General features: G+C 43.7%; 1 protein-coding gene across 2 annotated transcripts in view; it reads left to right on the forward strand.

Annotated features, from left to right (window-relative positions):
* Positions 1–25,473, forward strand: part of CLTCL1 (clathrin heavy chain like 1) — a 100,376-nt gene that overhangs the window by 33,941 nt on the left and 40,962 nt on the right. For both annotated transcript variants that reach the window (XM_036104260.2, XM_036104262.2), the window contains exons 4-15: positions 971–1,132; positions 3,772–3,885; positions 13,373–13,546; positions 14,252–14,449; positions 15,676–15,876; positions 15,977–16,129; positions 17,364–17,486; positions 19,051–19,188; positions 21,736–21,900; positions 22,488–22,668; positions 24,029–24,192; positions 25,322–25,447. In XM_036104260.2, coding sequence (XP_035960153.2) covers positions 971–1,132; positions 3,772–3,885; positions 13,373–13,546; positions 14,252–14,449; positions 15,676–15,876; positions 15,977–16,129; positions 17,364–17,486; positions 19,051–19,188; positions 21,736–21,900; positions 22,488–22,668; positions 24,029–24,192; positions 25,322–25,447 — 1,899 coding nt within the window. The remainder of the gene's footprint in view (positions 1–970; positions 1,133–3,771; positions 3,886–13,372; positions 13,547–14,251; positions 14,450–15,675; positions 15,877–15,976; positions 16,130–17,363; positions 17,487–19,050; positions 19,189–21,735; positions 21,901–22,487; positions 22,669–24,028; positions 24,193–25,321; positions 25,448–25,473) is intronic.

Below are 25,473 nucleotides of genomic sequence, written 5' to 3' on the forward strand. Positions count from 1 at the left end.
CCACTGGTCTACTCTTGTCTCTGTGGATTTCCCTATTCTGGATATTTCATATATCCATTTGTGAATGGCTTCTTTCACTTCACATGTTTTCAAGGTTCATCCACGTTGTAGCATGAATTGGTACTTTGCATAGTACTTCAACATAAGTCTCTGCAGTACAAAAGTATAAAGGACAGGTTCTTTAAAAAGAAAAATGTTGAAGCCTTTGTTTCCCTTTTTAAGGAGTGGGGGTAGGTGGCAGATACACTGAGGATCTGAATTTACCCACAGACTGCATGGGGGCTCATTCGGCTGGGGTGGCGATTTGATTGTTGAATTCTAGGAGCTTGAGCTGTGATGCTGTCATGTCTCATTTAGTTGTAAACGTCTCTTTACTTAGTTTTTTGAGCATTTGACATCGGATACAAATACATTGAAATTCTTTGCTAGAAAATGTAAGTTCTATGTTTTATAAAAGATAGTAGCCTTATTGGGGTTTATTAAATATAATTTTTGCTATTTATAAATTTCAGAAAACCCAATTATCAAAATTAGCCCATAATCTCTTCCTCCTGATTAAACTACTCTTAACACTTTAGAGTTTTTCTTCCCAAGACTTACTTTATATGAATATTTATGTGTATGCATAGAATGTATGTATATATAGATTTACATATACAAACATTGAATGTACAGTTACACATATACACAGACATATGTATAAATGCATACCTATGTGTATACACACACTTTACGTTTAACAAATTGGGACCATCTCTCTTACTGTTTTGTAGTCTCATTTTTTTCCCTGGTGTTTGCAGCCATGTTTCCACATCAAATTTAGAGTTATATCGTGTCGTTAATATCTAATAGGCTTGTTTTTTTATTAGAGAAACTATATCAACGTATGAGACTTTCATTTTAGAAACATTTGTTTTAACAATTTATATCCTCTCTTTTCTTTCTTTCATTGCAAAATGTCTTGTCTTAGCAAAACCGTGTAGTTGGGGCAATGCAGCTCTACTCTGTGGACAGGAAGGTTTCACAACCCATAGAAGGCCATGCTGCTGCTTTTGCAGAGTTCAAGAGTGAGGGGAATGCCAAGCCTGCCACTCTTTTCTGCTTTGCTGTACGTAGTCCCGCAGGGGGCAAGGTAAGCTCTCCACTTTGTCTTCTCCCTCAGAAAAATGTCCTGAGTCAGTGTTAGGAGTCTGTACAAGTGTAAATTGGTAGCTACTTAGCCAGCATTTCAAAACCAGTTTATAATTGGGAGTGGGCAACGGCCTGCAGGTGCTTCATGTAAATGAAGGCTCTTAACAGTATTTAGAACAACTCACCTATTGTCATGTTGGTGGTTTCACAGCCAGTCTTTGTAAAATCAGTAATGTGAGGTCAGCTACCAATTAATTGGTCCCTTTGCCCTAAAAATCCTCGTTGAGAGTCTGTTGAGCATGGGCTAGGCACACGTGGTTTCTGCTCTCAGCAGTCTCATGAAGGCAACAGCTGTGAAAGAACCAGTGCATGCTATCCTAACCTAAGGTGTGAGTCCTATGTGGTTCTGGCCAGGTGGTGAGGTTGGGGTGGGACCCCAGGGGAGCTGCAGAGAGGAGGCCATGCTCTGGGAGCAGGTTGAGTTTTATTAGGCTCGAGCACATGGCTAGCATCTGTTTGGCAGGGCTGCCATGGGCAGAGATGTGAGGTATAAGAGTTCAGGATGTTGGGGAGACCTGCGGTTCCAGGGTTGCATCATTCACCTGAAGAGTGGCCTCCCTAAAACATGGTCCTTATCTTAGTATACTCTTGTCAGAAATACTTCATGAAATCATTATTTTGAGTTCGTCACTAGCCCTGAAGTGTTCCCCAAAGAAGAACACTAAATCAGTATGTGGTCCCAAACTTCCTCATCTTAAATATTCTTAATTGGATACTTTGGTCTCCTGTGTAATATACATCATGCCCTCCTTGAGAACCAGTAGAAAAATAGAGGAGTCAGGCAAAAATATCAGCCTGCACAAAGAGCTTGCTCTACCCTATCACTTTAGACTGAGGCTTTCCGCCTTGTCACAGAGCCGGGCAGCCACAGGCATCCTTGCAAGGGCAGAACCTGTCCCACCGAGCTCCCTGTGAAGAAGAGCACACCAGAACAAGCCCCCTGTAAGACAGGTGTGCCCACTTATCTCCTGGACTCAGCTGTGAGGCAGGCAGGTCCCCTCAGGGTAGAGCTGTGGCTAGGAATGGTCTTCCATGGCGGGGACCCCCACAGCAGTCTTCCCAAGTGCTGCCTCGTTTTGTGGTTGAATCTCACTTCCCCTACCACAGTGGCAGGTGTGGTTCCCTTCACTAGTTTTCTCAGCCTGTGCCCCTTGCAATCCAGCCCAGCTGCACTTATGGGAATGGCTCAGTAGTCTCCTCATGTGGATCTGAGTTTTGTCTGAACTCCAGTTCCTTGTTCCTTTCTCACAGGCAGGTACCACTTGTCCATAGTTGCGCCCTTCTCCCACCACCTCCCAAAGAAGCCTGGCTTCCTTACCCATGCCCCCACTTCTGTTGATAGTGCCAACATCCTTCCCAACTCCCAAGCAAGAAACCACGGTTCTTGAGCTCCATTCTGTTCTGTTGCCACTGTCCATCCGCTAGCAGGTCTCACATCTGTGGCAGATGAGGCCCTTGTTACTCATATTTGGGTTAGAGAATAGTCATTTATTAGATCCTCAGACCCACCCCACCCCTCAAAAAGAATTTTCCCAAACTACCATTTCTCTTAAAGTGCCTGTATGCTAGGAGTTTTAGTCTCCCTGCATCTTATATATATATATTTTAAGATTTTATTTATTTATTTGAGAGAGAATGATAGAGAGCATGAGAGGGGGGAGGGTCAGAGGGAGAAGCAGACTCCCCACCGAGCAGGGAGCCTGATGCGGGACTTGATCCTGGGACTCCAGGATCATGACCTGAGCCAAAGGCAGTCGCTCAACCAACTGAGCCACCCAGGTGCCCCTAGTGTCCCTGCATCTTAACTCGCAGTGGCCCCTGCTCGCTTGTTACATCAGCCCTCCCCTTCTAGCCCATCTCTCTGCTTACCTCAAGCCTCTTTGGTGTTTCCCCCTTCCTCTCTGCCAGGCCAAATCCAAACTATTCTCTAAGTGTACAATCGTCAGTTTCTTCTGCTGGACACACCCCCCCACCCAACCCTTGTTTTGTGTCTCTGATTCACCCCTCCTGATTTTTTCCAGACTTGTTTTAGCTTTGGTACATTTTCATTGGATGAGAGGAGCTTGAAGGTGTTCTGATAAAAGCAGGGATGGAGGCCCTTATCCACTCTCATTCTTCCTGATTCTCCAAAGATTCTGATGCACCTCACCCCCCCCAAGCATAACCTTGAGAAACTCTCAGGCCTTTGGCACAATCGACTGTCTTGTGAGTTTGGCATTCAGTTACAAGATCTTGTCTGCTAACAGATTTGTGTTAGCCTGAGCCATGTCCAGGAGAGCCCCTTGTTTCATGGGCTTCTACACTAAAGCCCAGAGAGGGGAGAAGTGACTCGGCCAACATGCTGGAACTAAATGTTGCTCAGGTTTCTGGTGTTGGTTTTTCCTGTGTCCTTGATGGTGGGCAGCAGGTTAGTGAATAGCATGAGCACTCCAACCAAGAGACTGTCTTGTTTTGTTTGAATGTAAGTTTTAAAATTAGCCCTACAAAGCATGGGCTGTGGCTCTGCTTACCACTGGGCATTGGTTAGCATCAGTCTGCCACTAATATGTTTACTTGGATTGACTTATATCTCTTCTCTAGTTGCACATAATTGAAGTCGGACAGCCTGCAGCAGGAAACCAGCCTTTTGTAAAGAAAGCTGTGGATGTGTTTTTCCCTCCAGAGGCTCAGACTGATTTCCCAGTGGCTATGCAGGTATGAATGTGCTGCCCACTACATGAGTTAGAACAAATATGGATCGGGGGGGGAGGGGAACAGCAGGTAGCAGGTTCCTGTGCTTCAGAAGATGCCTGAATAGATATATTAGAACATGGAGAAGAAAACGTCGATGCTCATGTTCTAGCTCATGCTATCTTAACATTCTCTGGAAAGGAGCACTCTTTTCTACAAACAGGGACTTTGTCCAGCTCACATACCAAAGTCCCAGGCCTTTTCCTTTTTATTATAAAAGATTAGATGTTCACTGTAGTACAGAAATATAAAGAAGAAAACAATCTCTGTAGCTGAACCAGTTAGATATAAAATATATCAAAGATCTCACTACTTGTCATATTTAAAAAGTTAGGTACACTTTCTGAACAAAATTGGGATCATATTATATTTGTAAGATCATAAATCTACTCTCCCTTTTTACTCTTTTGCTGAGTACATCATAGGCATTTGGTATGACATAAGGTATGACATCCTTTGTTAATATTTTGAGAAGTAAACATTTATTTTTAGGGATGTACCATAATTGTAGGATGGCTTAGCTATTTGCTTTTTTTCTGTTCTCAAATATCTGACAATACTTGATGATTTCCTTTCTAATTGTTTTTTTTTAAATGGTAATTTTTTAAGCTTGATTTCTAGAAATATAAAGGTATGTGATCAAATGCATTTTTTTCCACAAAGTGAAATTGGCTTTTTTCTGTCTTAGAGAAATACATGTTGCCCATAAATTTCAAATAGTATCAGTAAACATAACAATAGAATTAAATAGCAACTGAAATCCTACCCTACTGATAACTGTGACTGCCCCTTTCGAAGTATCTTCATATGCATGCATTTATGAAGATATATATAAATAGAGTCTTTTTTTTTTTTAATTTTATTTATTTGTCAGAGACAGAGCAAGAACAAGCAGGGGGAGCAGCAGGCAGAGGGAGAAGCAGGCTCCCCACTGAGCAAGGAGCCTGATGCAGGACTCGATTCCAGGACCCTGGAACCACGATCTGAGCCAAAGGCAGACACTTAACCAACTGAGCCACCCAGGCGTCCCACAAATAGAGTCTTATGAAATGGCTTGGCACTGGCCTTCAGCTTTATGACCTTCTCTAACTGTGTCATAGACCGTCCCATACCAATTAAATGTATATAATAGCCCTGGATGCAGAGGTGGGGCATGTGAAGGGAGGGTTTACCTGTGGAGTTCCCAGCGGGTCTCTTCTGCCTGATGTCCATCAGCTGGCTGTACCCTGAGACACATGAACTCCAGTGCGCCCGCTCACCTGACCTTTTGTGGGATGGGTTGTGGACATTTCAGGGTTTCCCTTGTTCCCCGGGAAGAGTGCATATAAGGACCACACACAGTCTCCAACTTCAGTGGGGTGTCCCTTGTCCCCTGGCACAGACAGTGCAGGTGTGCAGGCCATAGGTCGGAGGTGCCTACTTATCCCCACCTGACAGCACTTCTCTGCTCTGGCTCCATGAGAACCAAAGTTTGGGACATCAGCATCTGAGTTAGTGATGCGCCTTGTCACAGGACGTCAGCATTCAGAGAAAGCAGCAGGCACTTTTGGCACAATGTCATCTTCATGTCAGGACTGGAGACAAGGTTTCTTGAATTGTTCATCGGCTCTGGATAAGAAAATGCAAACAAGACCAGACCACCCTGAGCACCCACGAAACCAGCCTGAGATGTAAGAAGATCTGGATATCTACAAACAGAATATCGTAGGCGATTGGTTTTGAGGTACGAAGTGGGGAGCCGTGATTCTGCGGGCAGATATCAGAGGATAAACGGCAGCGGGAGGGTGGCTGGCCATGGGGATCCTACACCCCCGGTGAGGAACAGCCTCGCACACTGCAGACGGGGCACAGACTCGCAGACCGGTAGCGGTGGGGAAAGGACTCTAGGGCAGCCCCCGGGGCAGAATCCCGGAGCGGTGGGGTCGTGTGCGCGCGAACTGGGAGCGGCTGGCGGTTTTAGAAGCTCAAAGGGCAGAGATGTGCCCTGACCTGGAGGCAGGACTGGGAGCGCTGCGGAGGGGCGCACAACCCAGGACGCTGCAGTTTATAGCAGCACGGACAGAAACGGAGACAGTGCGCCCTGGCTAGCTCACTGAAGAACAGACTGAGGTCTCTCTGCTCTGAGGCGGAGGGTTGGAAACGGTCTCTTCTGCTCTGACTCTCGGAAGAGACGCGGAAAGCTGCCAGGGAAAGCTGCCAGAGAACAAAAGCCCCAAAAACTGATTCCCGCTGAGCCCATCCCCCGCCACAGGGGCGCAGGGCAACACCGCCCAAACAGGGTTGCCTGAGTAACACCGCGGCAGGCCCCTCCTGCAGAAGACAGTCTGGGAAAACAAGAGGCCAGCAACCCTAAGGTCCCAAGAAAACAGGTGCATCTTGCTTGGGTTCTGGTCAATAATTTGGACTCTGTACATTCCCTCAAACACCCATCAACAGAATGACTAGGAGGAGGAGCCCCCAATATAGAAAAGATTCAGAGATTATGACTTATGCTGCAGATTTACAAATGGATGCAGATATAACCAAGATGTCGGAGATGGAATTCAGGCTAGCAATTGTGAAGACAATGGCTAGAATGGAGAAATCAATTAATGGCAACATAGAGTCTCTAAGGGCAGAAATAAAAGGGGAATTGGCAGAACTTAAAAATGCTATCAATGAGATCCAATCCAATCTAGATAATCTAACAGCTAGGGTAACTGAGGCAGAAGAGAGAATAAGCGACCTGGAAGACAATATAATAGATAAAAAGGGAAAAGAGGAGACCAGGGAAAAACAACTCAGAATCCATGAAAATAGAATCAGAGAAATAAGTGACACCATGAAGCGTTCCAATGTCAGAATAATTGGAATCCTGGAGGGAGTGGAGAGAGAGGACTAGAAGATGTTTTTGAGCAAATTGTAGCTGAGAACTTCCCTAATCTGGGGAATGAAACAAACATTCGAGTCCTAGAGGCAGAGAGGACCCCTCCCAAGATCAAGGAAAACAGGCCAACACCCCGGCATGTAATAGTAAAACTTGCAAATCTTAGAACCAAGGAAACCATCTTAAGGGCAGTTAGGGGGAAGAGATTCCTTATGTACAGAGGGAGGAACATCAGGATAATGTCAGACCTATCCACAGAGACCTGGCAAGCCAGAAAGGCCTGGCAAGACATATTCAGGGTACTAAATGAGAAGAACATGCAGCCAAGAATACTTTACCCGGCAAGACTTTCATTTAGAATGGATGGAGAGATGCAGAACTTCCACGACCGGCAGAAGCTGAAAGAGTATGTGACCACTAAGCCAGCCCTGCAAGAAATATTAAGGGGGGTTCTATAAAAGGAGAAAGACCCCAAGAGTGATATACAACAGAAATTTAAAGGGACAGTCTATAAAAACAACATCTTCACAGGCACCATGATGACAATTAATTGATATCTTTCAATAATCACTCTCAACGTGAATGGCCTAAACACTCCTATAAAACGGCACAGGGTTGCAGATTGGATAAAAAGACAGGACCCATCCATATGCTGTCTACAAGAGACTCATTTTGAACCTAAAGATACATCCAGACTGAAAGTGAAGGGATGGAGATCCATCTTCCATGCCAGCGGACCTCAAAAGAAAGCTGGGGTAGCAATTCTTATATCAGACAAATTAGATTTTAAACTAAAGTCTGTAATAAGAGACACAGAAGGACACTATATCATTCTTAAAGGGTCTATCCAACAAGAAGATCTAACAATTGTAATATCTATGCCCCCAACATGGGAGCAGCCATCTACATAAGCCAACTGTTAACCAAAATAAAGAGTCATATTGGTAACAATACGTTAATTGTAGGAGACCTCAATACTCTACTCTCAGCAATGGAGAGATCATCTAAGCAGAAAATCAACAAGGAAACAAAAGCTTTGAATGATACATTGGACCAGATGGACCTCATAGATATTTACAGAACATTCCACCCTAAAACAACAGAATACTCATTCTTCTCGAGCGCACAATGGAACTTTCTCCAGAATAGACCATATACTGGGTCACAAATCAGGTCTCAACCGATACCAAAAGATTGAGATTATTCCCTGCATATTCTCAGACCACAATGCTCTAAAACTGGAACTCAATCACAAGAAAAAATTTGGCAGAAATTCAAACACTTGGAAGCTAAAGACCACTCTGCTCAAGAATGTTTGGGTCAACCAGGAAATCAAAGAAGAACTTAAACAATTCATGGAAATCAATGAGAATGAAAACACAGCGGTCCAAAACCTATGGGATACTGCAAAGGCGGTCCTAAGGGGTAAATACATAGCCATCCAAGCCTCACTCAAAAAAATAGAAAAATCCCGAATTCACCAACTAACTCTACACCTTAAAGAACTGGAGAAAAAGCAACAAAGGACACCTAAGCCACGCACTAGAAGAGAAATAATTAAAATTAGAGCAGAAATCAATGAATTAGAAACCAGAAACACAGTAGATCAGATCAACAAAAATAGAAGTTGGTTCTTTGAAAGAATTAATAAGATCGATAAACCACTGGCCAGACTTATCCAAGAGAAAAGAGAAAGGACCCAAATTAATAAAATTATGAATGAAAGGGGAGAGATCACGACTAACACCAAGGAAATAGAAACAATTATTAGAAATTATTATCAACAACTATATGCCAATAAACTGAGCAATCCGGATGAAATGGAGGCCTTCCTGGAAACCTATAAGCTGCCAAGACTGAAACAGGAAGAAATTGACAACCTGAATAGGCCAATAACCAGTAACGAGATTGAAGCAGTGATCAAAAACCTCACAAAAAACAAGAGTCCAGGGCCTGATGGATTCCCTGGGGAATTCTACCAAACATTCAAAGAAGAAATAATACCTATTCTGCTGAAGCTGTTTCAAAAAATAGAAACAGAAAGAAAACTTCCAAATTCATTCTATGAGGCCAGCATTACCTTAAGCCCCAAACCAGGCAAAGACCCCATCAAAACGGAGAATTTCAGACCGATATCCCTGATGAATATGGATTCCAAAATCCTCAACAAAATCCTAGCTAATAGGATCCAACAATACATTAAAAGGATCATCCACCACGACCAAGTGGGATTTATCCCCGGGATGCAAGGGTGGTTCAACATTCGCAAATCAATCAATGTGATAGAACACATTAATAAGAGGAGGGAGAAGAACCATATGGTCCTCTCAATTGATGCAGAAAAAGCATTTGACAAAATACAACATCCTTTCCTGATTAAAACTCTCCAGAGTATAGGGATAGAGGGAACATTCCTCAAGTTCATAAAATCCATCTATGAAAAACCCACAGCAAATATCATCCTCAATGGGAAAAAGCTGAGAGCCTTTCCCTTAAGATCAGGAACACGTCAAGGATGCCCACTCTTGCCACTGTTGTTCAACATAGTACTAGAAGTCCTAGCAACAGCAATCAGACAACAAAAAGAAATAAAAGGTATTCAAATTGGCAAAGAAGAAAAACTCTCTCTTTTCGCAGATGACATGTTACTTTATGTGGAAAACCCAAAAGACTCCACCCCCAAATTACTAGAACTCATCCAGCAATTCAGTAATGTGGCAGGATACAAAATCAATGCACAGAAATCAGTTGCTTTCTTATACACTAACAACGCAACTGTAGAAAGAGAAATTAGAGAAACGATTCCATTTACAATAGCACCAAAAGCCATAAGATACCTCAGAATAAACCTAACCAAAGAGGTAAAGGATCTATACTCTAGGAACTACAAAACACTCATGAAAGAAATTGAAGAAGACACAAAAAGATGGAAAAATATTCCATGCTCATGGATCGGAAGAATAAACATTGTTAAAATGTCTATGCTACCCAGAGCAATCTATACCTTCAATGCCATCCCGATCAAAATTCCAATGACATTTTTCAAAGTGCTGGAACAAACAATCCTAAAATTTGTATGGAATCAGAAAAGACCCCGAATCACCAAGGAAATGTTGAAAAAGAAAAACAAAGCTGGGGGCATCACGTTGCCCGATTTCAAGCTATATGACAAAGCTGTGATCACCAAGACAGCATGGTACTGGCACAAAAACAGACATATAGACCAATGGAACAGAATAGAGAACCCAGATATGGACCCTCAACTCTATGGTCAAATAATCTTTGACAAAGCAGGAAAAAACATGCAATGGAAAAAAGACAGTCTCTTCAATAAATGGTGCTGGGAAAATTGGACAGCCACATGCAGAAGAATGAAACTCGACCATTCTCTAACACCATTCACAAAGATAAACTCAAAGTGGAAGAAGACCTCAACGTGAGACAGGAATCCATCAAAATCCTAGAGGAGAACACAGGCAGTAACCTCTTTGACATCGCCCACAGCAGCTTCTTTCAAGATACATCTCCAAAAGCTAGTGAAACAAAAGCAAAAATGAACTTTTGGGACTTCATCAAGATAAAAAGGTTCTGCACAGCAAAGGAAACAGTCAACAAAACAAAGAGGCAACCCACAGAATGGGAGAAGATATTTGCAAATGACACTACAGATAAAGGGCTGGTATCCAAGATCTATAAAGAACTTCTCAAACTCAACACCCAAAAAACAAATAATCAAGTCAAAAAATGGGCAGAAGACATGAAAAGACACTTCTCTGAAGAAGATACACAAATGGCTAACAGACACATGAAAAAATGTTCATCATCATTAGCCATCAGGGAAATCCAAATCAAAACACATTGAGATACCACCTTACACCAGTTAGAATGGCAAAAATGGACAGGGAAAGAAACAACAAATGTTGGAGAGGTTGTGGAGAAAGGGGAACCCTCTTACACTGTTGGTGGGAATGCAAGTTGGTACAGCCACTTTGGAAAACAGTGTGGAGGTGCCTCAAAAATTTAAAAATAGAGCTACCCTATGACCCAGCAATTGCACTCCTGGGTATTTACCTCAAAGACACAGATGTAGTGAAAAGAAGGGCCATATGCACCCCAATGTTCATAGCAGCAATGTCCGCAATAGCCAAACTGTGGAAAGAGCCGAGATGCCCTTCCACAGATGAATGGATAAAGAAGATGTGGTCCATATATACAATGGAATATTACTCAGCCATCAGAAAAGATGAATACCCAACTTTTACATCAACATGGAGGGGACCGGAGGAGATTATGCTAAGTGAAATAAGTCAAGCAGAGAAAGTCAATTATCATATGGTTTCACTTATTTGTGGAACATAAGGAATAGCATGGAGGACACTAGGAGAAGGAAGGGAAAAATGAGGGGGGGAATTGGAGGGAGAGATGAACCATGAGAGACTATGGACTCTGAGAAACAAACAGGGTTTTAGAGGGGAGGGGGGAGGGGGGATTGGTTAGCCCGGTGATGGGTATTAAGGAGGGCACGTACTGCATGGAGCACTGGGTGTTATACAAAAACAATGGATCATGGATCACCACATCAAAAACCAATGATGTATTGTATGGTGACTAACATAACATAATAAAATTTTTTAAAAAATGCAATAAATAAATAAATAAATGTATATAATATTTTAATGTCTGTATCATCTGTTCTGTGGATATCTCTAACTCATTTAGAGAATCCCCCATTGGGTATTTATGTTTATAGTAAGCATTTCTAGGAGCATTGTTGTCCAATGCTCAGTCCAAGGATAAACTACAAGTGAAACTATGGGTTAGGGGCATGTGCATGACCACACTGGACTGTGTCCAGTGATGTTCATGCCCTTCTTGTGATTATTGTCAAGATGGGCTGGGTTTACCACTCATACACATCTTGTTAATTGCCTCTTCCTGATCTTGGCATTTTTTTCTCTTGGGGTCTTTATCTTGTAAGAACTCTGTGTAGTTTTCGGATACTAAGTGCCTAGTGTGTTTCAAATAAATATTTTTCCCTAGTCATAGCAAAAGTTTATTTGTGGTGTGTTCCACCTTGTGGAAGATTTGCGTTTTTGTGTGGCTTTGGTATCGTGTTTTGAAAAGAATTTTATACCCCAAGGTGATAAAAATATTCACCCATATTTGCTTCTTTTACTTACTTAGTTTTATTTACTTTTTATGTAAAAATCTTTGACCCATCTGGAATTTACTTTGATCTAAAGAATAAGATGAAGAGCCAGTTCTTTTTTTTTTTTTTGAAGATTTTATTTATTGGGGCGCCTGGGTGGCTCAGTTGTTAAGCATCTGCCTTTGGCTCAGGTTGTGATCCCGGGGTCCTGGGATCGAGCCCCACATCGGGCTCCCTGCTCCGCGGGAAGCCTGCTTCTCCCTTCCCACTCCCCCTGCTTGTGTTCCCTCTCTCACTGTGTCTCTCTCTGTCAAATAAATAAATAAAATCTTAAAAAAAAAAAAAGATTTTATTTATTTATTTGACAGAAGGGGGAGCAGCAGGCAGAGGGAGAGGGAGAAGCAGACTCCCCGCATAGCAGGGGGAGCCCGATGTGGGACTCGATCCCAGGACCCTGGGATCATGACCTGAACTGAAAGCAGATGCTTTACCGACTGAGCCACTCAGGCGCCCAAAGAGCCAGGTCTTTACACTCATCTCCCATCCCCATATAGCTAGCCGGTTATATCAGCATTTTATACTGGTTAAAGTCTGTTTTCCACTGATACGAAATATCTACTCATTCATGTTAAATTCTTATATATGTTTGATTCTATTTCAGGGTTCTCAGTTAAATTCTGTTTGTTTCTGTTTCTTCCTATGCTGGTACTCACTTTTTTTTTTTTTTAAGATTTTATTCATTTATTTGAGAGAGAGAAAGTGAGAGAGAGAGAGAGAGCACAAGAGGGGGGAGGGTCAGAGGGAGAAGCAGACTCCCCGCTGAGCAGGGAGCCCGCTGGGGACTCTGGGCTTATGACCTAAGCCAAAGGCAGCTGCTTAACTGACTGAGCCACCCAGGCGCCCCTATTTTTACTGCCATATTTTTAAAATTACTATAGGTTTGGGGTGCCTGGCTGGCTCAGTTGGAAGAGTATGTGACTCTTGATCTTGGGGTTGTGAGTTCGAGCCCCACTTGGGGTGTAGAGATTACTTAAATAAATAAACTTGTTAAAAAATAAAGTTACTATAGGTTTTATAATTTTTTTAAGTTTATCCAGAACTTTCTCCTTATTTTATGAAGTCACAGCTTTTTCTAAAGGGATTTGGTAAGGAAGTGGGGGAGAGGATAGTTAGACCTGAAAGACAAATGGAATAGCCTTATTTATTGGACCTTTATTTGAGAGGAGTCAGGGAAAATATTGGCTTTAAAACTAGTTCTCAAGTGGGTATGACTGGAATCAACTTGGGATCCGCATGTCAGCAGCACACTGCTCCCACCAGTGATAAATGATCTATTGGGCTAAGGAACTCAAGATCCTCTTCCATCATTTGTGAGCTCTTTTGTCCTGTTTGGCTTCTCCTTACTTTTCTACCTGTTGTTTTCTGTCTTTCTATAGATTGGAGCTAAACATGGTGTTATTTACTTGATCACAAAGTATGGCTATCTTCATCTGTATGACCTAGAGTCTGGCGTGTGCATCTACATGAACCGTATTAGTGCTGACACGATCTTTGTCACTGCTCCACAGGAACCTACTTCTGGAATTATCGGTGTCAACAAAAAGGGACAGGTATGGAACTTTGAGGGTTCATCTCCCACCTTTTCCATTCACTGGGGACTGGAGCTTAACTTTTCCTCCTTCTTCAGGAAAGTGGTCAAATATAATTAGCTCCTATTATTCAACTTACACCCATGTCTCCCTTCTGCTTCCTACCATCACTTTGCCTCTCAGACAGCACCATTCTTAACATAGGATCAATTTTGAGAAGAGTACCTCCCTTCCTGCGCGAAGCTTCTACCAATGGAGCAGTGGTTCTGATACACACCACTAACATGTTCAGGCCAGGCACAGATTGATTGGGGAGGGTTGAAAAGCAGGTACTATGCTACCTAACTTACCTTTCTAAAGTCAAAAAGACAGTAAAAGAAGGAAATCTGTGCTTTAAAAAAAGAACATTGAGATGAAAAACTGTCAGTTTCTCCCACCCAAATAGGCCATTTGGCAGTCATCTTGAATGCATCACTGGTCAGTGTGCAGCAGCTTGGTATTTTTCTCACTTGACCGTGCTGTCGCTCGACCGTGACGTTCTGCTGTGTTGCCATGAGGTGTTTGCTCCTGTACGTCCAGTCGCTGTTAGAGCCAGGCTCTGGGCGTCCGCAGGGTGAGCCGTGGAACTCCGCTGGTACTGCAGTGCCTGCGGGCGGGGTGTGGGCAGCACGTGTACATGGAGCACTTTCCTAGGCTAGGCCAGTCTCACTTGTTGGATCTTCATAGGTGCTGTCCATTTGTGTCGAGGAAGATAACATTGTGAATTATGCAACCAATGTGCTTCAGAATCCAGACCTTGGTCTGCGTTTGGCCATTCGTAGCAACCTGGCTGGGGCGGAGGAGTTATTTGTGAGAAAATTCAGTACCCTCTTTGCACAGGGGAGCTATGCGGAAGCCGCCAAAGTAGCAGCATCTGCACCAAAGGTAATGGCCCTCAAATGCTGTGCGCCAGTCTGGGAGTGAAATAAATTATAAAAGCATTCCACTACTGATGTTGGAGTATCTTAACTGTTTTGTTAGTTGTATTAGCTTTAAAATTTTGCGCCAGTGGCATGACAACAATGAGACAAATCAATGAAAAGCATGATTCTGCTGCAACAACATTTTTTAAAAATTCTGTCTCAGTTCTTATCTATGTGCATATGTATTTCACACCCAGCTTCTTAGCATAGAAAATGCAGAGCTATATTATATATCAAGTGGTTGTACTGTGTTTTATTTAGTCACATTCTACTCTGGACCTTGTCCACTCATCTGGAGTGTAACAGTACTGCTTAGGGCATGTTCTTTGATTTATTTCATTAGGATAAATTGTCCTGGGGCCTAGTTCTGCTTCTGAGCAGATAAAGGGTTTTGAGTTGCTTCTCCTTGAAAGGGATTTTTCTGTCTTTCAAGTGATGCTTAATGAGCAAACAATTTCTAACCATTTCTAGTCTTCACCCAGGACTTTGAGTATTTTGAATTAGAATGTAATGGTGGTAGAACTTCACTACTGCAAGGCTGATTTAGAAGCCTAATTCTCACCCTTGCTAGAAGTCACCTGTGGGACTGAGACCCACTGTTTTTGTGGTCTTTTTTTTTTTTTTTAAGATTTTATTTATTTATTTGTCAGAGAGAGAGAGATAGCACAAGCAGGGGGCGCGGCAGGCAGAGGGAGAAGCAGGCTCTTCACTGAGCAAGGAGCCCAATGTGGGACTCGATCCCAGGACCTTGGATCATGACCTGAGCCGAAGGCAGATGCTCAACCAACTGAGCCACCCAGGTGTCCCCGGTTTGTGGTTTTTGCTGAAGGTGGAAGCCATTGCCTTGGTAGAGGACTTTCTGTCCCTGACAATTAATTCAGTGTGGAATTTCCTTTGGCAGATTTTTTTTTAAGATTTTATTTATTTATTTATTTATTTATTTGAGAAAGAGAAACAGCGAGAGAGAGCACGAGCAGGGAGGAGAGGGAGAAGCAGGTTCCCTGCAAGCAGGGAGCCTGACATGGGGCTCGATCCCAGGACCCTGAGATCATGACCTGAGCTGAAGGCAGATGCTTAACAGACTGAGCCACCCAGGCGCCCCAGATTTTTTTTTTTAATACAAGCCAGTTAAGTAAAGGAACAGCTTGTGATTATAACGTAACAACCTACATTTCCATTTGTCATCAGGGGGTCCTACGTACCAGTGACACAGTTCGGAAGTTCCAGAGTATTCCTGCCCAGCCTGGGCAGGCTTCTCCTTTGCTCCAGTACTTTGGAATCCTGCTTGACCAGGGTCAGCTCAATAAACTTGAATCCTTAGAACTTTGCCGTCCAGTGCTTCAGCAGGGACGCAAACAACTCTTAGAAAAGTGGCTGAAAGAAGATAAGGTACAAACAGTTACGAAATCACAACCCTCAGCACAGTTTGAAAATGAGGTCACAGGCTCTTCTGATCCTAATCTTGCCCTGTCTCTTTGGCACACCACAGCTGGAGTGTTCAGAAGAACTTGGAGATTTGGTCAAAACTGCAGACCCTACACTCGCCCTGAGTGTGTATCTTCGGGCGAATGTGCCGAGCAAAGTTATCCAGTGTTTTGCAGAAACAGGCCAATTCCAAAAAATTGTCCTCTATGCCAAAAAGGTAATGCATGCCTACCATTAGCATATCACAGATAATTAATTTGTGGTGGGTGGTTGCTGATTCTGAAGTTTATAAAATACCCTTCCTCCTATGGAAGTGCTCTAGTGTGAGTTGTCGGTGTTGTTGTTAGCATCTGTCATTCAGTGATAATGATCCTATTTTATTCTCTTCAGTTTTTTAATTTTCCTGTCTTAGGTTCACAGTCCTTCCGGTTCCCTTCCAGTTGGGGATTTTCCTATAATTTTTTAAAAGATTTTATTTATTTGAGAGAGAGATAGAGAGAGCAGAGCAGGAGGGAGGGTCAGAGGGAGAAGCAGACTCTCCACTGAGCAGGGAGACCACAGTAGGGCTCAATCCCGGAACCCTGGGATCATGACCTGAGCTGAAGGCAGACGCTTAACCGACTGAGCCACCCAGGCTCCACTTCTGTAATTGTATCTTGTTCTTTTTCTCCCTTCTCCCTTCTCCCCCACAGCACCAGCTGTGTGTTAAACCCATGTTTCAACGGGCTTCCCCTGCAGCTTGTCCCCGAAGTTCACTGGCCTGTGGGCTGGGTGTTGGTCAGAGCCGGCTCACTGGTTGTCTGGTCTTTGTGGTCCAGGCTGTTTGTGTAATTGGTTGCACCTCCACATCCATGGCATCATCACATTGAAGTGGATGTTGTGTTTGGCATAGGCCCAGCATGTACACATGCTAATATTGCTCCTCATTTCTTTGTAAACACAAGTTCAGAACAAAGGATGGGAGCTTTATTTTTTTCTTAACCACTCAGAGTGTTTCATTTCTTTTTCTTTTTCTTTTTTTTTTAAGATTTTATTTATTTATTTGACAGAGAGAGACACAGCAAGAGAGGGAACACAAGCAGGGGGAGTGGGAGAGGGAGAAGCAGGCTCCCCGCTGAGCAGGGAGCCCGATGCGGGGCTCGATCCCAGGACCCGGGAATCATGACCTGAGCCGAAGGCAGACGCTTAACGACTGAGCCACCCAGGCACCCCCCCCTTTTTTTTTTTAAGATTTTATTTATTTATTTGAAAGAGAGAGAGAGAGAGAGAGAGAGCATGAGAGGGGGGAGGGTCAGAGGGAGAAGCAGCCTCCCTGCTGAGCAGGGAGCCCAATGCGGGACTCGATCCCGGGACTCCAGGATCATGACCTGAGCCGAAGGCAGTCGCTCAACCAACTGAGCCACCCAGGCGCCCCTCATTTATTTTTCTGATGGGCGTTCCCTTGCCTCTAGGTTGGCTATGTCCCAGACTGGATCTTTTTGCTGAGGAGTGTGATGAGGATCAGTCCAGACCAGGGCCTGCAGTTTTCTCAGATGCTAGTGCGAGAGGAAGAGCCAGTGGCCAACATTGACCAGGTGAGCATCAGTTGGTTGTTTGGGACAGCTTTTTGTGGCTTGTATAACTCAAGAAGATTCTCTTTTGTTTTTCTCTTACCAGTGTCTTGATTCTTTTGTCTGCTATTAATCTTCCAGTTTTAAAAAATCTGATGTACCAGGGGAGCTTGTCTTCTAGTCTTTTATTGTTTGAATACCTGTCATTTACTTTCGTTTTGAAGTATTTTAGAGGATTCATGTGTCAAGTTGTGAGGATCTTATTTCTTTGTGTGGTGGTTGGTGGTGGGGAGTGGAGGATGTCATTTGAGAATGGTAGCCCCACCCTACCCCCACCTCATTATCCTCTGCTGACTGAGGCCACCTGAAGTCTGCCTGCATACCTGGTTATGGTGAGTGCTTTCGAGTCTGTAGACTTTCATCTTGTGGGTGTCTGACTAACCTGGAGTTAGGTGAACGTGAGACTATTATTTTAGCATAACGTAGTTAGTGTTTAGATATAAACACATGTCCAGTTACCTTCAGTAAACTGTGTACAAAGGGCTCTGGGTAATACAGAGATATGTAACAAAGCTTCAAGCAAGGCAAAACCAACAACCTGTATAGATATAAGTGCAGTCATACTGGGTTCATACATCATGGAATTTGCAGGGATTTTGGAGATCATGATTAAGGGGTTTGAGCCAAATTTACATAGATCTCAAGGGGAAGGAAAACTCCAGATTACGTCTAGATTATATTTCATATTTCTAAAGTATTTTTTAATTGATTTGAGAGAGAGAGAGAGAGGGAACACAAGCAGTGGGAGTGGCAGGCAGAGGGAGGGAGAAGCAGACTCCCCACTGAGCAGGGAGCTTGATGCAGGGCTCAATCCCAGGACCCTGGGATCATGACCCGAGCTGAAGGCAGACACTTAACTGACTGAGCCACCCAGGTGCCCTCTAAAGTATTTTTAATATAAACTTTTTTCTTGTACTTTAAACATGGAAACAGTTACACAATTAGTAAGTTCATTAGCTATATTTCACTTCGTATTAAGGCTTATTCTTTAATATCTATTTAACTCTAATGATTGTTATCTAAGTCAATGTTTGCATTTTCTTAACTGTGCCTAAATAATGAGAGTGTAAGGGCTAGACACCAGGTGTTGACAGCCTCTAGGATTTGTTTAAGTAATGGATTGTTAAGATTGCTTTAATCACTTCAGAGGATTTTGGGGATTCACACTGATAAAAGTACTTCCTTTGATCTACTTGAGTAAAATGCCCTGTTGGTGAGTATGACATCAGTGATATAATTTCACAAAATTACCTAATAAATAATGACCATGAGTTACTTGAATTTTGATAATAAAAGAAAATGCAGGGGCGCCTTACTGGTTTACTCAGAAGACTCTTGATCTCAGGGTCGTGAGTTTGAGCCCCATGATGGATGTAGAGATTACTAAAAGAAATAAAAACTTTTTAAAAATGCAAAGGAAGGAACGAATTATTGAATTTCTATATGAGATTCAGTTTCAGGAACTATTTGAATAGGAAAATAAAACCCATCTCCTTTGGGTAAAAATGTGGCTTGCTATCTGTTTCAGATTGTAGATGTTCTCATGGAAAACAGTTTAATTCAGCAGTGTACTTCCTTCTTGTTGGATGCCTTGAAAAATAATCGCCCAGCTGAGGGGCACCTCCAGACTCGCCTATTGGAGATGAACCTGATTCATGCACCCCAGGCAAGTGCCATTTCTAGGCTGAAAACAGGGGACAAAGGACCTGTTCGTTTCTGTGTGGGACTTGCACACCTAAACACAGTGCCTTTGGGCTGGGTGCTTGTGCCTCAGTGGACATGCTCTAGGACCTTCCTGCAAGAGTTTTCCAGAGTCCTTGGTGCAAAACTTTCACAGAAACAATTACAACTGGGGCATCTTTTCTTCTCTTTTCTGTTCTTCTCTGTTTTCTTTTCTTTGCTGTGGTAAAGTATACATAACAGAATTTACTATTTTAACCATTTTTAAGTGCACATTTAAGTGGCATTAAGTACATTCACATTATTGTGCAACTGTTACCACTATATATTTCCAGAACTTTTTATCATCACAAACAGAAAATCTTGTACCCATTAAGCGATAACTCCCCATTCCCTCCCCCAGCCCTTGGTAACCCCCTATTCTACTTACCTTTTCTATGAATTTGCCTATTCTAGATACTTCATATAAGTAGATTCATATGATATTTGTCCTTTTGTTTGGCTTGTTTCATTTAACATATTCTTTTCAGGATTCATCCATGTTGTAGCATGGATTAGAATTTCATTCCTTTTTATGTCTGAATAATATTCCATTGTATGTATATACCACATTTTGTTTATCCGTTTACTTGTTGATGGACATTGGGTTGCCTTTCACCTTGTAGCTGTTGCAAATAGTGCTGCTATGAATATTGGTGTGCAGTATCAGTTTGAATTCCTGTTTTCAGCTCTTTGGGGCATACACCAGAAGTGGAGTTGCCGGATCATATAGTAATTCTGTATGTAACTTGTTGAGGTACCACCATACTGTATTCCAAGCATTTATACCATTTTATATTCCTACCACAATATATGAGGGTTCCAATTTCTTCATATGTTTGCCAACACTTGTTATTTTCTGTGTGTGTTTTTAAAAAAATCATGGCTATCCTAAATGGGTGTGAAGTGGTAGCTCATTATGGTGGGGCATTTTTTGAACTGAAATTTGGGGGGTGGGTGTGTTAAATCACATGTATATGCTTTTTTTGATTAATTTTAGATATGTATGCAGGAAAGGAGTTTGGAGAAATTTATATCAAGCTGTTAACCATGGTTGTCTGAGTGGACAGGATCATAGTTCACTTTGTTCTTTACTTATTTGTCTTCCAGTTTCTTTTTCTTTATAATCATGCATTGTTTTGTGATTAGGAAACACTATGTTAATTATATTGTTCTGTGTTTTCAGGTTATTCCAATTCACAAGTTAGCTGCTCTTGTGTGGGCCATATCCCACCTCTAGGAAACAAAAGTACTATTAATTTGCTGTTTGGTGTTCTGTTGAACTCTTATGACTTGGTGATTATATATGACAGCTTTTAATATATGAGCTTTGAAACAGAAACTAAACACCACTCAGGAACTGAGCAGATAGACCATAAGAAGAGCCCAAACCCAAAAGAGGGGCAGCCTGAATGGTTGCACAGCTGGGTACCATGCCCAGAACATTGGGCAGTCTTCTCTGGATGTCAGAGGCTGGATGATATCTTCTTTTTTGGCACATCTGTGTTTTCTGAGTTCTTTAAATGATACTATTGCTATAATAAGGGGGAAACTTAAAAAAAAAAAAAAGATAGTAAAGTTCTGAAGAAAACAAAGGGTGGGGAGCATCAGATAAGTTCCAGATATTACAAAACTGTGCTGTCAGCACTTGGTTTGGATTGTTTCCTCTCTAGGGAGCCCAGAGTGTGCATTACCCTGGAGCAGCATGATGTTAGACTAGGTCTGTGGTCACTGTATACTTGATTGGTGCTCCATATCCTGGAAGGAATGGAAAAGAGTGTGCTGGGTGACACCCAGGAGCATGTCTCATCAAGACTCACTAGTAGTTACTGAGGGTCAGATCACTTAACAAGGCAGCAAGGTTGCTAGTTGACTCACTCATTCTTAGTCCAGAGGTTGCTTATTTAAAGATGATATTAAGCCTCATCAGAATTCTTTCCAGGAGTGTTAGTTGTTTTTCAAACATAATGCCCACCCCCCCAAACACACACACACACACACACACACACACACGCACACACACACACACTAATTCTGCCTTTAACCAAATTGAGCAGGTTAGTGAATGCCAGTAGGATTTGTTACTTCCAGGTCTAATTGTAACTGTTGCTAGTCCAAGGATTGAGCTCATTAAAGAAGGAGGCCTTCATATTGACCTTGACTTGCCATAGAAAACCGTACAAATATGATGGCTGAAAGCCAGAGCAGTAGCCTGGCCTGATCCCAGTAACATGCTTTAGGGCAGAGCCTCAGCCTTTTATACATACCCAACTCTGCACCCTAGGAGGACAGAGCCTTGTTCAAAGAGCCTCAGGTGACTTAGAAGGTTGGCTAGGGCTCTGCTTGGAGGTGGGCAAGGACCTGGACCTGGTAAAATCCCTCTCTCCTGTGAGTACTTTCTGGAGCTGTGCCCTGGGGGGCATAGTTAGAGCAGCTACTCTTAAAAAGTGATTGCCACCATTCAGGCTTTCTTCCTGACCTCACCATTTCATAGGTTGCAGATGCCATTCTTGGAAATCAGATGTTTACTCATTATGATCGGGCCCACATTGCCCAGCTCTGTGAAAAGGCGGGCCTCCTGCAGCGTGCACTGGAGCACTACACTGACCTCTACGACATCAAGAGGGCTGTGGTCCACACTCACCTCCTCAATCCCGAGGTATGGTGCACCCTTCGGGCACTCCTGTTGTGGATGGCACCCACCTGTCATTAGGGTCACATGTTCCCAAAATTTCCCTATGTTCGTGGTTGTGGGACTGTGGTATGTGTCTTCCCTGTGCATGAGCCTTGTCACTGCTATACACAATTCTCATTCAGCCCACACACAAGCCCCACTGGCTCACCCACGCAACTGGGCTCACAATACCTCTTTCTTTCCATTGTCTACCTTTGACTTAGCCCAAAAGAGAGAACCTGTTAACATTGACAGCTCTAGCAAAGTTGTCTAAAACCATTAGCAGAAGCTAATTGGTATTGCATTCCATTTACAGAATATGTTTTTGTATCAACTGTGGGGTATTGCAGGGTCTGTGACAGCTTGATGAATAGTTGAGGTTAGTGTCTCATCTGAAGTTAACTCCTGGCTTCCACTTTTTACCACAAGGAATAGTTGCTTTTCAGTCCTTTCAAGTGAAGATTCTTTATATTTTTCACACTCAGTGGGAAAAATTGACCCAGTTATGTTGCCAGTGTTGGCAGCATCTAGGATGGTACTTAGGTGTGGACAAACTCTTCCTTGCTTCCCAGTGGCTCGTCAGCTTCTTTGGCTCCTTGTCAGTGGAGGATTCTTTGGCGTGTCTTCATGCTCTGCTGTCTGCCGGCATCAGACAGAACCTTCAGCTGTGTGTGCAGGTGGCCTCCAAGTACCACGAGCAGCTGGGCACACAGTCCCTGGTGGAGCTCTTTGAATCCTTCAAGAGTTACGAAGGTAAAGTTCACAGCCTCTAGCCAACTGCACCTCCTCCTCGGGTGTTGGTGTCTGCCTGCCCAACCTCAGATTCTTCCTTCCAGCCAGGCTGATACGTTGGTCAATGGCAGAAGATTTCTGCTGTCTGGTGTGTGTTACCCAGCTTAGGTAGCTTTTTTGGCATTTGCAAAGGAAGCAATTAGTTGGTTGGTATTGGAGTGGGGATGCTTAGAATCCCCCTTGTGTCCCTGGAGCCTCTGTGGAACTGAGCATCTTTGTGTCACACACTCTGCTGAGTGTTCACCAGAAAATCTGGGCCAGTAACACTGGAGTGCCTGGCCCTGAGGGGGTAGCCCCTTTGGCTTCCTCTGAGTAAGAGCCCCATGGAGGCTCAGTGGTGTGTGGTTGTCGGGCTTGCAGACCTGACTGTGGTTGGCTTCCTCTGCCCTCCTGTGGGCATCAACATCGAGAATGTGCTGGTGGGGGGATGGCTTTCCCAGGTGAGGGTCTGCTAGGGACTGGCTGGGGCAGGGATAGAAACTGAGCATTTGTCCAACAAGGTATTAAGCCACTGTCCTGGGCCTAGTGAGGCTGGGATATTGGAGGAGTGAAGGCAAGACCTGCCTTCAGGGAACTGCCCCTCTCGTCAGAAGACGCCATTGCAGGAAAGGCTGCAACAGCAATTAGGTTACGTGGGTGGGGAGATGGCAGTAGAGTAGGGTTGGTGGGAGCTGTCTGCCTCCTTCAGGGTTCTGGTTCCTTCCCCCAGGTTACAGCTAAAGACCTCCTCAGGGAATGTGGTTTTCTCTGGAGTATCCTGTCCTGGTCTTGTCACCAGTACCTCTGGCTGGCTCCTGTGAGAGTCAGGAGGCAGTCAGCCTCTGATGAATAACGGTGCTCTGTGACTCACCTTGCACCCCAGTCCGCAGTGGCTCCATGTGTGCCAGCAGCTCAGTGTCAGGGAGCAGACTCTGTTCGGAGGCTCCCACTGAAAGCCTCTGCTTTCCTCTCTTCCTGGTTTGTCTTTTTAGAGTGGTAGTCACACAGCCCTCTTAGGTTACCTCAGTTTGAATTATTCTTGAAGATGACCATCTAGGGTGTGCCTGGGCCTTCCAGAAGGACTCCACGTACATACACATAGAGTATTTCACATCGGAACATCTCAGGTATACCTCCCAAATTTCATGGAAATCTGACTAGCTATTTGGGGGAGATGCCAAGGCAGAACTTCACATAGATTTTGTAAGTTGTGAGTGGGCTGTGTGAGCTGGGAGAGTGGAGCATTGTTGTAGGCTGGGCCATCAAGGGCAGATGGACTATGACTGTGGAAAAGGCAGGTAGATATTATGAGGGCATAAGATGGAACAATCTCTCTTTGTAGGCCTCTTCTACTTCCTGGGCTCAATTGTAAACTTCAGCCAAGATCCAGACGTGCACTTGAAATACATTCAGGCTGCCTGTAAGACGGGGCAGATCAAGGAGGTGGAGAGGATATGCCGGGAGAGTAATTGCTACAACCCAGAGCGGGTGAAGAACTTCCTGAAGGTAAGGATGTCCAGGTGTCACCTCCTTCCTTGAGCAAACCATCAGGCAGCTGCCTAAGACTTAGAAAGCTGACTTTTTCTCCATCAATGTTCCCTGGGTCCTTAGTGCAGAGCTCTGCTTTGTGGCCCAAAGTTCTTGGAGGAGGCCACTGCTCATTTTCCGACCCTTGAGGCTGTGCTCTTAATTATCTGATGTGTGAGTAGAGGGAGTTAGTTTATTGCTGCATTATGTTTCAACAACATCCCAACTGTGCCCCTGTTAATTAGGTTAGGAAAGTCTATAGAAGCAAATAAGGTACTCAGTGCTAGGGGCATAAAAAGCAAGAAGTGTCTTTCTTCCTCATCCACAGGAGGGGGTGGATGTGGACCTAAGTGGGGTGGCTTTCTTTCCCACCATCTTTCAAGGACCAGGCTGGTGGCTGCTTTGCCATCTTCAGCATACCACCTTGAATGTCGCCTTCCCAGTCAACTGGAAGAAGGAAAGAGAGTTCAGAAGAGCCAGCACTGGTGGTTTTTATGGGTGAGGCTGCAGGTGGCATGTGGCATTTTGATTCCCATTCCGTTAGAGGAAACTAGGTCACATGGCCACACCCAGAACTGCAAGGGTGCAGGGCACCCTGAGAAGTGTCATGTAGGTATGGTCAAATGAGGGGAGGCATTATTGTGGTGGACTGTAGAGTGGGGGGCAGCCCCCTGCACTGTTGGCTGATGTTCCATGGAGTATGGTTCCTTGTCTGGAAAGGCAGCCCTTATTGGCAGGTGTTCTCGAAAGTAGCCTACACTCTCTGCTGCTGGGTCTGGGTTACATTTATACATAATGAGCTGTTTGTCTTAACCCAGAAGATACTTGCTTTTGGACCAATTTGCAATGTTATTGCCAGATCTAGCAGAGTTCTTCTTTAACCAAATAGTATTACCTTTCTGTTACTTGTTTCCCAAGGCAAACACTATATCCCCAAAAGCAGATACCTTGAAACACTAGCATATCTAGAACAAAGTCTCATCCTGAGTCTCCTTGGGGCCACTCCCTACAGAAGCAGTGCCATCTCTGTGCTGATTCATGGTCCATGCAGTCTGGCTCTGTGGGGTCTTCACTGCATGCCTTGTTTCTGTGCTTTCCCAATACACAGGAGGCCAAGCTCACAGACCAGCTTCCCCTCATCATTGTGTGTGATCGGTTTGACTTTGTCCATGACCTCGTCCTGTACTTGTACCGCAACAACCTGCAGAAGTACATCGAGATCTACGTTCAGAAGGTACTACTGGGACCATCACTGCCAGC

The sequence above is a fragment of the Halichoerus grypus genome, chromosome 13 (assembly GCF_964656455.1).
Source record: "Halichoerus grypus chromosome 13, mHalGry1.hap1.1, whole genome shotgun sequence".
Classification (NCBI taxonomy): domain Eukaryota; kingdom Metazoa; phylum Chordata; class Mammalia; order Carnivora; family Phocidae; genus Halichoerus; species Halichoerus grypus.